Genomic DNA, 12797 nt, shown 5'->3' on the forward strand with positions numbered 1-12797 from the left:
CCTGGCTCTGGGAGCCCTCCAGCGGCTGCTGCAGCGGGAATCGCGGAATGCTTTGGATGGGAGGCGCCTGGAACATCACCCCATCCCTCCATGGGCAGGGACACCTTCCGCTGGGCCAGGATGCTGCAAGCCCTGCCCAAGGGAGTCCTGTGGGTGCTCTGTCCCTGTCAGCATCCTAGAGCAGCACCCCGGACAAGGTGAGATCGTCCAGGCACACACCTGTGGCCTGAAGCAAAGGCAGCAAACCTCAAGGTGAACCCAGACAAGGAATTCACACCCGAGGGTTGTTAAACTTAGCACGAGATCACCGTAAGGGAGATGGTGAGGGGAAAACACGATCAGCTCCCCACAGGCTCTGCAGATGAGCAGAGAGTCAATTTGCTAAAACTAAATCCAGCAGGAAAGCAGCGAGCATTTGCACAAAGGTGCTGGGTAAAAAGCTGGAGTTCATCTTATTTCTCAGGAGGGAATGAGTCATCATTCATTGGGGTCATGTGAGTGTGGACAGAGCGGGGTGCCAGGGGACACCAAACCACTGATCCACCAGTGAACCTCGGAATAGACACACTTCTTCTTCAAAAGAAGGGTTGTTTGGGTTTTTTTCTATACCTAGGGATGACAAGGGGTAAAGCACAGTTGGTTTGAAGGCTCCAGGTACAGGAGAAGGAGGACAGGACAGTAAGAGCCTTGCTTGTCACAACCTCAGGCAGATTGCAAGGATTTCCTCTAGGAAATCCTTGAGTGAGTGGGTAACAAAAGCCAACCCCTCCTGCCCCATCACACACATGGATGTTTGCAGCTCCAGTCTGCAATTCCCTCCCTTTAGCTGGAAAGTGGTTAACAGTGTGATTCCTTCTGGTGTAATTTTCATATGACTGACCGCAGAACTATTAATACCTGAGCCCAGAGCTGGTTCAGCTAAACAACTCATTCCCTCCGGGAGAAGAAAACCACAACTTCTCCTACCCTTGGAAAAACCTTTTGCCACTGCAGGGCCAGCAGCTCAGATGTGAGGAGATGGCTCTGCTGTGCTGATGCCCCTCAGGGGAGGACATCGAGCAGCATGAGAGAGCTCGGCTTGGTTCTCCTGTGCCTGCTCCGCATCTCCAGGAAGGGTGAGTCCCGAGCCTGCTCCTGTCTGCTCACAGCTCCTCCTCTCACCCCAGCCCGAGTGCCAGGGAACTGCCTGCCACGGCAAGCTCTACAGGAATTGCACTCTCTTAAAGGTATCCTGAAATTCCAAGCGCACGTGACAACACTGGGAAGACTCAGGCTTAGCAGTTGTCAGAGGAGCCCTCAGTCTGTGGGGTTTTTTTGCATTTTTCTGTTTTCCTAACTTGAGCAGGAAGTCCATCTGACTTTTCCCCAGCTTTGTCGGGTGGATGCAGCGTTTTCATCCCCGCCCTGCTTCATATTCCATATTCCTTGTGTCATATTGTGCAACAGACACAATGTTTTCCAGTTCCACAGAGCACTTAAGCTCGCATTACTTCAAATATGTGCTTAAATTCCATTAAACTCCATAGGATTTGCTTAGCTTCACGGCCAAACAGCATTTGGCCAGAGCAAGGGTAGCTGTGAGCTGGTCCCCAGCTCCTGCTGTTTGTCCTCATGACCTTTCCCACTGACCACCAGCTGTAACACTGACCTGACAATTCTTTTTGGGAGTTACCTTCTGCAAGGTGTGCAGGCTGTTTGCCTCTCTCTTCCTTGTGAGAGCTTCAGTTCCATTAGCAAATGGAGGCTGGATATTAACAAAAGGAATGTGAAAGACCTGCCATGCTGAGGCTTTAGAGTTAAGGGTAAATTATACAGGGAAAGTTGACAGCTCCCTCCACTCATAACTAGGCAAACTGTGTTTCCATGGAAATGGGCGGAGATGCTAACATTAAAAGCACTTATTTTTAACATTATTTTTCATCTGGAAGGCAAGAGGGGATTATGTGCTAAAAAAAAAGTGTTCTTTGCTTAGGATTGGAAACAAAAAAAAAGAGAAAAGCTAATCAAAGGGGTGGCAGAGAGAAGCAAGTCATACTCAAAAGCACACAATCTACAATTCTCCTAAAGTAAAGGTTACAGTGACATGCTGCAAAATAACTAAAACAAGAGCAAATAAGCTAGAAAGCAATAGCAATTACTGTTTTCAGTGCCAGATCTTTGTGCTCAAAGCCCATTAGCTTCATGAAGCTCCTGCAGTGCTGCAGCATTGTTTATTAGATTACCTGGGCTGGAAAAGGTGCCCATACCATTATTGTGTATGACAGGGCAGCACGACTCCAGACCTCAGTAATCAAAATACTGGCATGGAGCTGACTCTGTGTAAATATCTGAACAGGGAACTGGCCCTGGGATGGCCTTTGTCCATTGTGTAACACACAATAGGTGAATACAAGCTGCACTGCCACGCAGGTGTTTGTCAAGTGTTATGGGCCACAAATAGAGGAACAAAAACCAAATCTGATCTTTGAGTCTGCAGGAGCAATCCGACAGCTGAATGCCTGTATGGTGAAGCCAACAAGACCAGGGATGAGTGGAAATACTTACACTTACATTTTACAGGTATTCTCAGCTACTGAGAGCCCCTGATCTAATGGAGTTTCATGAGATAGGAATGTAGGCACAGATGTGTTTCTGAAGCCACAATCTGCTGCTACAGCTGTTGACAGCAGCAGAACAGTGGGTAGGCAGACATGTCTATATATTAAACTGAAGAGGGGAGATTTAGGTTAGATATTAGGAGGACATTCTTGGCCATAAGGGTGGTGAGGCCCTGGCATACGTTGCCCAAAGAAGCTGTGGCTGCCTCTGGATCCTTGGAAGTGTCCAAGGCCAGGTTGGATGGGGCTTGGAGCAACCTGGGACAGTGGAAGATGTCCCCGCCATGGCAGGGAGTGGAACAAGATGAGCTTTAAGGTCCCTTCCAACCCAAAGGGGTTCTGGGGTTCTCTGGTACTGAAGTGGTTTCTGATGCATTGGAATAGATCCTCTCAAATGATCCTCTTGGAATAGATCCTTTACCTGGGCTAGTGGAAGTTGTCCCTGTGGTGGAATGAAACAAATTTTAAGGCCCCTTCCAGCCAACCATTGTGCAATTCCATGATTCCTCCAGGTGTGCAGTGCAATGGCTGGTCTGTCCACGTCCCATCTGATGTCACTGGAGAGCTTGGGAAGATGGTTATCCTGCCCTGCACCTTCACTCACCCCTACAAAACCTTTGACCGGGCGGTCACGGCCATCTGGAGGATCAAGGAGCCTTATAATGGCACGGTGATCTTCAAGTGTGTGAGCCAGAGCAGCAGCGAGCTCTGCAGGACTGCCATCAGCCACAAGAACAAGTACAAGCTGCTGGGCAACCCCCGGCACAAGGACCTGTCCATCAGGGTGGACAACCTGACCTGGAGCGACAGCGAGAGGTACTTCTGCCGGGTGGAGCTGGCTGGAGACAGCCAGGACAAGTACGAGAGCAGGAACGGCATCAGGCTGCACGTGATTGGTAAGAGGGCCTGAGAGGCACAGGAGGCAAAGACAAACAGGAGGGAAGAGCCACAGGGTGTGGGAAATGACATATGGCAGCACAAGTTTACCTGAGGTGGTTCTCCAAAAGGCTGGGTTTTCTTTCTCCATTATAACAGGGACAATTCATTGTCTTCCTAAGTCTTGGTTTTCCAAAGGGCTGGGTTTCTTCATTATAGCAGGGAAAATTGATTGTCCTTCTCAGTTTTGGTTTTCCAAAGGGCTGGGTTTTCTTTCTTCTTTATAGCAGGGAAAATTCATTGTCCTCCTCACTCTTGGTTTTCCAAAGGGCTGGGTTTTCTTCCTCCATTGCAAGAGGGAAAATTCATTGTCTTCCTCGGCCTTGGTTTTCCAAAGGGTTGAGTTTTCTTTCTCCATTATAACAGGGAAAGTTCATTGTTCTCCTCAGTCATGGTTTGCCAAAGCACTGAGTTTTCTTTCTCCATTACAACAGGCCAAATACATTGTTTGCCTCAGTCTTGGTTTCCAAAGGGCTGGGTTTCTTCATTATAACAGGGAAAATTCATTGTCCTCCTCAGTTTTGGTTTTCCAAAGGGTTGAGTTTTCTTTCTCCATTATAACAGGCCAAGTTCCTTGTCCTCCTCAGTCTTGGTTTGCCAAAGCATTGAGTTTTCTTTCTCCATTGCAAGGGGGGAAAATTCATTGTCCTCCCCAGCCTTGGTTTTCCAAAGGGCTTGGTTTTCTTTCTGCATTATAACAGGACAAATTCATTGTCATCCTCAGTCTTGGTTTGCCAAAGGGTTGAGTTTTCTTTCTCCATTATAGCAGGGAAAATTCATTGTCGTCCTCAGTTTTGGTTTTCCAAAGGGCTCATTGTATTCCTCTTTTTACAAAGAGCTGGGTTTCTTCATTATAACAAGGAAAATTAATTGTCCTACTCAGTCTTGGTTTTCCAAAGGGCTGTGTTCTCTTTCTCCATTATACAGGGCAAATTAATTGTCCTACTCAGTCTTGGTTTTCCAAAGGACTGTGTTCTCTTTCTCCATTATACAGGGCAAATTAATTGTCCTCCTCAGTCTTGGTTTTCCAAAGGGCTGGGTTTTCTTTCTCCACTACAACAGGGCAAATTAATTGTCTTCCTCAGTCTTGGTTTTCCAAAGGGCTGTGTTCTCTTTTTCTGTTATAACAGAAAATTCATTGTCTTCCTCAGTCTTGATTTTCTAAAGGGCTGGATTTCTTTCCCCATTATAACAGGGAAAATTCCTTGTCCTCCTCAGTTTTGGTTTTCCAAAGGGTTGGGTTTTCTTTCTCCACTACAACAGGGAAAATTCATTGTCCTCCTCAGGCTTCCAACACGAGACAGTGAGCACAAGGAAGGGAAGGGAATAGGAACAAATCTGATAAGGAAATGTTGAGGCTCTGGCAGCTGGGGTGAGATCCCACCCAAAGCTGTGCATCCCACTTTGCCCCTGCAGCACAGGATCAGGGCAGGCAGCAGAGGCAAGCTGGGGTTAACTAAGCTGGGGTTTAAGAAATCTGTTAAAACTCCATCAGACCCTGAACTGGACAGCCCAGGTGCTGAGCACAAGTTCACTGGTGTTAGCATTACAGGGCCCGGGTAGTAACAGGGATTGGAAAGACAAGATACTACCTGGTACCCAGGTGCCATAAATCCAGAATCCTCTGGAGCATGAAACACAAACCTGGAAACCTTTTCTTTCCTGGAAAACCAGCTCAGGGCATCAAATGTCAAATGCTAATCCCACTTTCCAGGGCAAGTTCACAGATCAAGGGGGAGCTAGGAGACACAGGAGGCCTCAGAAGCAGACTCAGATTTTACCCAGGCCATGAGGTTGGATGATTTTGGTTTTGAGAGGGAAGCTCCTTATGCCTGCTGTGCAGTGTGGGTGTCCAGATGGGACCTGAGGATGTGCTTGGCTGTTTCTTGAGAAGCTCTGCACAGCTGAGGCTCTCCTTCTGTTGCACCAGCTCCTGACACCCACACACAGCAGGACCAGGGCAGGAGCGCAGCAGGACCTGTCTCTCAGGGGCTGCCTGGATTTTAACACCAGAGGAATGATAACACACACAGATACAGTACCCTGCTTGGGAATGGGCCCTGACACTCTGATTGGGAGGGGTTAATTAGTGCTTGAAAGGTTAATTTAAACACCAAAACACACAGACCCATGACACACAGCCTCAGATTACTCTTGCACTTATGTGCAAAAAGAGGACAACTTGTAGTAGGTGGTTGCAAACTCTGTTTTTGTTGTCTAGTCTGAAAAAATAAGAAATTCTGCTCTTTCTTAGTGAGGACACTCATTTAGTGCCCTTCACTTTCCATAACACCTTTTTGAACACTTCCAGGGATGAGGGCTCCACCATTTCCCTGGGCAGCCCCTTCCAATATCCAATCATCCTTTCTGTGAAGAAACTCCTCCTAATGTCCAGCCTGAAAGTGATCTGGTAACTCTGGGGCTGGAAAAAAAAAGAAATTAAAAATAGGTTGTGGCCAGAAGCAGATATTTCCTCTATAACTAACGTGCCAGATCTGGCAAGTCTCAGACACTGAGCAAAGGGCTCACACAAACAGGTCCATCCACGTGCACTCTGGAGGTCAGAGATCAAAGGAACAGCCACAAAAAGCTTCTGCAGAACACTGTGGGTGACATGTCCTGGACCTCGTGGAGATGCAGCCAAGTGCAGAAATGTCACCAGCTGCACCTGTGCTTACAGTGGTGGGTGGCACTTCTCTGCTTTCTGCCAGCGAGGAAGGGCACAACAGCTGAAGTTGGGCAAAGTTCAGGAAAATGCGTGAGCCATTGCTGGGATAGAACAAACAGAGCACACATCCTCGCATCCAGGCATTGCTGAGTGAAACCTTTTGCCCCTCTATCCAACACAGGCTGGGTGGGGAAATCTAGAAGAAAGTGCCAAGAAAAACAAGGAAGGAGGGGGCTGATACCAACATCCATTGAGTCATTACATAGTTTCTGTTGAAGAGAACCTTTAAAGCTCATCTTGTCCAACTCCCCTGCCATGGGCAGGCACAGCTTCCACTAGATGATGTTGCTCCAAAGCCTGTCCAACCTGGCCTTGGAGACTTCCAGGGATCCAGGGCAGCCACAGCTTCTCTGGGCAACCATCTTTTCAAAAAATTTCCTCCTTACATCAAATCTAAATCTCTACTCTTTTGGCTTCAAAACATCAACCCCTTGCCCTGTCACAAAAAGTCCTGTTAAAAAATTTATCCTCATTTTGCTTGGAGCCCCTGGAGGCCCTGGCAGGGGCTCTGAGGTGTCCCTGGAGCTTCTCTGGTGCAGCTGAGCAGCCCCAGCTGTGCCAGGCTGGCTCCAGAGCAGAGGGGCTCCAGCCCTGGCAGCAGCTCCGTGGCCTCCTCTGCACTGGCTGCAGCAGCTCCAGCTCCTTGTGCTGCTGGAGCCGGGGCTGGGGCAGCTCTGCAGGTGGGCTCTCACCTGAGCCCAGGGGCACAGGGGCAGGATCCCCCTGCCCTGCTGCCCACGCTGGGGATCAGCCCAGGGCAGGGGGCTCAGGCTGGGGCAGGCCCAGCTCTCATCCACCATTACCCAACTTCACCCTGACAGAACAACACCGAGGGTTCAGCAAAACCAAATCTTCATTGCAGCTGTTTTACACCAGCTCTGCCTGCGCAGCCTGACCCGCTTTCCCTCTCCCGTTGCCATTCCCACAGCCGCCCCCAGGATCATTAACATCACGGTCAGCTCCAGCAGGGATCACACCTTCCAGGCCCGCTGCACGGCCGAGGGGGAGCCAGCGCCCGCCCTGACCTGGACAGGGCCCCCCTACAGCAACCTGAGCTCCAGCAGCAGCTCCAGCCACCGCGTCACCAAGGAGCTGCGCTCGCTGACCCACGACGGGAAATACACCTGCACCGCCGTCAACAGCCACGGCCGCGCAGAGGGGGCCGTCTACTTCTACACGTTCAGGGCCTCCGACAGCTCCGCCTTCCTCATCCTCATCTTCGTCCCGCTGGCAATCAAGGTGGTCATCCTGCTGGTGATCCTGAGCTTCGCTGCTTTCTCCAGAGAAGGTCGGTGTCCTGACGCGCCTCCATCCCAGGGAGGGATGCGCAGACAAACCAGGGAATTTGTAAATTAGAGGGTTTTGGGAAAGCTGCAAAAGGCAGGCTTTAGAGACAGCAGAACTGTCGATAAACAGATTCTGGGTTTGTTTGCGGGGAGGGAGTGTTAATGATTTCATGATTTTCTGCCCTAGGAGAAGGACAGTTCTTGCAGGAAACCCAAGAAGAGCCAAGAGCTCTTGGCTGGCTGGTCACAGCCTGCTGAGAGAGGAAATTTGGAAATTTCCTTTGGAAGTTCAGAGGGAGCAGGAGTTTCCCTGTGCCCAAGAAGAAATGTTAATAAAGGAACTGAGGGGAAATCAGTGGAGAGACTACTGCCTACATAACCTGATTTTATTTTTTCCCTTGAAGCAGGCTAATTAGCAAGTTCTCTTCCCTTGTAGCCCACAGCCAGGATTTACCTTTGCTGCATCCCACACAAGTTTAATCTCCTGGGATGGAGATCCTCATTTTACAGACCTCCCCTGTCAGTCCCCCAGGGCCTCAGCAGCCAGTACTTCACCAGCATTTGTGAAATCCCACCTTCCAGGCTGTGAGAACAGGGAGTGCCCAGCTCACAGGAGATGGGAATCAGCCCATGGACTCAGGGATACCACATCCCAAGCAGCCAGGAGGTCCCCAGCTGGTCCCCAGCTCTCCAGTGCTGCTGAGTGGTGGCACGGGCAGGAGGCGACTGAGAAGAATATGTCACATCACTGTGACTCATGGTAGGGACAGTCTGATGTCCCACTCATGGAAGCCACCACTTGTCTTCAACAGTAGAAATTGTCAGTCCAACCAAAAATGCTTTGCTCCTTACATTCCAGTGCCAAATTCCCAAGCACATGGAGAGGGCCACATGCCAGACATCAGAGCTTCTTCCCATTCATTGTACTGTCACAACAACCCTCCAGTGCAGCTTCCCAGCAGCTCTAGGTCAATCCTGGCTCCCCCAGCCCACTCTGACCTCATGGCTAACCCACATCATCATTTCCACTTCACAGGTCCCCCCTCTGCTCCACCCAGCCTGGCCAGGTAAGGATGTCTTGCCTTCTACTCGTGTTATCCTTCAGGAGAGTGAGGATGGCCCAGGTGAGAAACGCAGTGTGTCCTTGCTCTTGGTAGCAATTTCCTGGCCTCAGAGCAGGCTGCTGGGGCAAGGAGAGGGTTGAGCTGAGGGCCAGGTGAGCCAGTGTGAGGGAACAAGGGCTGGACACTGCTGGGAGGAGTTCTGGCTTGGGCACAGCTGAGAGGAGACCCCAGAGGAGTGAGGAGAAGGGACTGGGCAGCAATTTGGAGAGACCAGAGCACATGGCTGCTGCACCAGCAAAGGGCTGACAGAGGTTTAGGTGTGCCACAGGCCCAGAGCATGGCTGGAAGGCTGCAGACAGCACAGCTGGAGGTGATCAGCTGCACCAGAGAAGCTCCAGGCACACCTCAGAGCCCCTGCCAGGGCCTGCAGGGGCTCCAGGAGAGCTGCACAGCCCCTGGGGACAAGGCAGGCAGGGACAGCACCCAGGCAATGGCTCCCACTGCCAGAGGGCAGGGACAGATTTTGGCACATTGGGAATTAGGAATTGCTGGCTGGGAGGGTGGGCAGGCCCTGGCCCAGGGTGCCCAGAGCAGCTGTGGCTGCCCCTGGATCCCTGGCAGTGCCCCAGGCCAGGCTGGATGGGGCTGGGAGCAGCCTGGGATGGTGGGAGATGTCCCTGCCCATGGCAGGGGGTGGCACTGGATGAGCTTTAAGGTTCCTCCCAACCTAAACCATTCCATGGTTCTGTGGTGCCACGTTAAACCAACAATGGATCATCCACCCAAGGGAAAGGGATGGGGTCTGTGCTGACACTGTGAAACAGAAATCTTCCCCTCCTTCTTTACCCAGTTTATAAAGGAGTAGAAAAAGTTGCCACACCAAAGCTGATGAGCTCAGCCAAGTGTGCAGGGAAGGTGTGGAGAGACAGCAAATATCCCAGCTCAGGTGTGGCAGGGCCTGATTCTTGGGCTGGCATTCACACCATGCTCCCACAAGCCCCTGGTGTTTCCCATGACCCAACATAACACTGATCTTGGACACTCCTGACAGCTGGGGTGGCCAAACCTCTGGGATGGCAAAAAAAAATTAAAAACTAAAACAAAATGAACAAACAAACAAACAAAACACCACAAAAAACCAAAAACAAAACAAAACCAAAGCAAACAAAAACATTAAAAACAAAACAAAAAAAAAAAAAACCAAATCCCACCAAAACCAATCCTTGACCTAATGGTAAAGATTTATCTGAGGTCAAGGGTAATTACATCTGCAAGGGTCGACTCCCTTTCAGTCTGAGTCATTTTTTGTGATACCTCCTTCCTGAGTTACCCCACATGTGTCCTTCCCTGACCATTCCCAAAAACAACAGCCATTTCAATCAAGTGTACAGGCCACAGCTAAAGAAACAAGGAATTTAATCCTACATTCAAGTCTGTAATTTCTTACAAAAAACCCACAGTTTTGCTGATTTATCAGGGTCTAAACTACATTGTACCCTTGATTATATTTGCATAGAAACCTACACAGATAGGAAGGCTTAAAGCCAACACTTACATGAGAAGATCCTGCTCAGGAGAGGTTTCCCAGAATGACTGGGTTGGAAGAGACCTTAAAGATCATCAAGACCAACCCATGCCCTAGCACCTCAACTAAACCAGTTGGAGTGCCACATCCAGGCTTTTTTTAAACACATCCAGGGACGGTGACTCCACCACCTCCCCAGGCAGCCATTCCAGAACTCTATCACCCTTTTTCTGTAAAAAACTTTTTCCCAATATCCAACCTACATTTCCCTTGGTGCAGCTGGGCTTGTCACAACCTCACGAGGTTCTGGGCAGGACAGTAGCACAGTGCATGCTGAAGGTGCAGGAGACTGCTTTGCATGCTTTAAGATGTAAAAGCTTTACGGTGTAAAATTGCAATTGCAGCTGAGACTACTGTGAAGTAGAAGAGGCTCTGCCTCGGAGTGCCACAGACTCCCAGAGCAGCCTGAACGCTGTTCCCTGGAATGCCCTCACCTTTCCCACGTGTCCCCAGCAGGGCCCAGCAGCCGGAGTGCACCTACGAGAACTGCGAGCACGGGCACAGCCAGAGCCGGCCCCGGCGCAGCTGAGGCACCCGCGGATCTCCTGCCCAGGGAGCACAGAGCCAGCCTTGCCTGAGGCACCGGGTCACACACACCAGCCTCGGGGAGGATGGAGCTCCAGCATCTCCAAGGTCCCTTCCACCAGGCTGTGAGCTCCAGCCCTGCTTCTCCGCACAAGTGACGGCAGCCTTTATTGGGAAAAGAGAAGAGTGATGGAGCTGGAAGGGCAAAATGTGGTCAATTTTAACTTATCTGTGTTTTTAGCCCCTATCAAATGTTTAGGCAAGCAGGCAACAGTATACAATAGTATAAAATAGCCTCAGAGCTTTTTGCTTTGGCGTTTTTCAAACATTGCTCTGAAAAGCATTTTTACCACTCTGCTTCTCCAACCGCATCCAAGTGGGCTACTGACATGATGGAAATCCTTGCTGTGGCAAAACGCTACTGGAATTTCTGAAGGGGCTTGTTCCTTTTTTAAAATTATTATTTCTAAACACCCAGGAGAGTTTATTTTAAAGGAAACCTTAACTTTAAACAGGACTCCAAACAAAAAGACATTTTCCAAAAACTGGTAGAGCTGAAAGCAGGACTTGAGAAGTCTAAACTAGTCTGTGTTCTAACTCTGCTTCAGCTCCTGAAACTCAGAGCTTTGTGATAAATGTTCCAATACGCAAATTGTTGGGTTGTTGGGTTTTTTTTTCTTTTTAATAGCTAAAAAAATGTTTCAAAACCATTTCCATCCCTGTGTTGGACAAAGGAGATTCTTTAAGGTCTGGCTAGTCATTTCATAAATCTCTCTCTTTTGAGATGAAGTCACTACTGCAAAATCACAAAGCCCACGAAGTCACAAAGGCCAACCACAGAGAAATCTCTTACCCAACTGTGAACATCCTCCAAAATCAGGTGAACAGATCCAGCTTATGGTATAGGGCAATGTGGGTCAACCTGGAGAGGCAGGCAGAGAACCAGGACAGGGCTGGAGACAGCACCAGGCTGGCTTAGATGAGAAGGAGGAGAAAGAATTAAGAAAGAGCAGGTGGCTTGAACTTACTTTCACATTTATACTGCTGGATTTGATGCTCTGTGCAACCACCCCAGTGCAGCAGCTCCAAAACTGTTCCCCAAACAATCCTGCTCCAGGTAACAACCACCAAACTGCTACTGAAACACCATCAAGCTTGCAAGCTCGACCCCAGGCTGGGAATCATTATTTTAAAGTTCACCTCTTCATAAGATCTGCACTGGGAGAGCAAAGCAGAATTTTAAATTACTTGGCCAGAACAATAAGGGGGAAAGAACAAATAAATGGGAGGATATATTTGAACCTGATCTTTTAAATCCCTGCTTAAAATTCCAGCAATGACAAAGCCAGATTTAATAAAATATAAAGAGATGCAAAGAGAAAAGGGAAGTTGCAGCAGACAGTGTAGTCACAGACCTGTAAGCTCAGTTTCACAGGTGTCACAGAGGAAAGATACCTCAGAGATATCAGTTGGACAAACTGAATTGGATTTCTGAGCCCTTATAATTTACAGACATATAGTAATGAGAACTCACTTCTCCTTGTGCATGGGATTTAGGCTTGGCTTTCTGAATTTTTTCTCTAAAAAATTACTTCTTTAACTCAAGTAGTTTGGGTCCAAATAGAAGCATCAGACCTTGTGTCCCAAAACCAACTGGTTCCCTCTGGTATTCATGGGAGAATCACTCAAACCAGTATAAACTGGAGGCACAAAACACAGCAGTGCGCACACCAGGATGCTTCGGGTATTGAACTCATCTGGGAGGTGCAGGGAATGCCAAAGCCCTTCCAGGAAAACTAGAAGGAATAAAAAGTCAATCTGTTGGGCACCACTTGGAAAGAAAGGCCCCAGGCTCTGGAGTTCACGTGTGCACAGAGAAGTGCAATACAGGTTCAGGCTTCAGCCCCTGCCAGAAGATTGGTCTGCAGGGGCACATCCAGCAATGATGTGGTGTCTGATGTGGATCCCTCTACCAGGCTGAAAACATCACAGTGTCTGTCACCAACTGCTTGATTTTCCGTTTTTATTTTGCATGGTCTTTGCAGACAGAGCATGTTATAAATACAACATTTGTAA

General features: G+C 49.1%; 1 protein-coding gene across 1 annotated transcript; it reads left to right on the forward strand.

Moving 5' to 3' along the window:
• Positions 1-1063: 1063 nt before the first annotated feature.
• SIGLEC15 (sialic acid binding Ig like lectin 15) lies at positions 1064-10725 on the forward strand. The gene is made up of 5 exons (XM_054283406.1): positions 1064-1115; positions 3110-3493; positions 7190-7549; positions 8584-8614; positions 10653-10725. The coding sequence occupies exons 1-5, from the start codon at positions 1064-1066 to the stop codon at positions 10723-10725; spliced, it is 900 nt and encodes a 299-aa protein (XP_054139381.1).
• The last annotated feature ends 2072 nt before the right edge of the window (positions 10726-12797 follow it).

The sequence above is a fragment of the Melozone crissalis genome, unplaced genomic scaffold (assembly GCF_028551555.1).
Source record: "Melozone crissalis strain CALT ecotype California unplaced genomic scaffold, PUWL_Pcris_2 ptg000036l_1, whole genome shotgun sequence".
NCBI classification, from domain to species: Eukaryota; Metazoa; Chordata; class Aves; order Passeriformes; family Passerellidae; genus Melozone; species Melozone crissalis.

Bases quoted from the DNA above. Each gene is read 5' to 3' on its own strand.
- SIGLEC15 (XM_054283406.1), top strand. From the start codon at position 1,064: ATGAGAGAGCTCGGCTTGGTTCTCCTGTGCCTGCTCCGCATCTCCAGG. The intron at 7,550-8,583 runs GTCGGTGTCCTG...TCCACTTCACAG, and splicing joins CGCTGCTTTCTCCAGAGAAG to GTCCCCCCTCTGCTCCACCC. The intron at 8,615-10,652 runs GTAAGGATGTCT...TGTCCCCAGCAG, and splicing joins GCTCCACCCAGCCTGGCCAG to GGCCCAGCAGCCGGAGTGCA.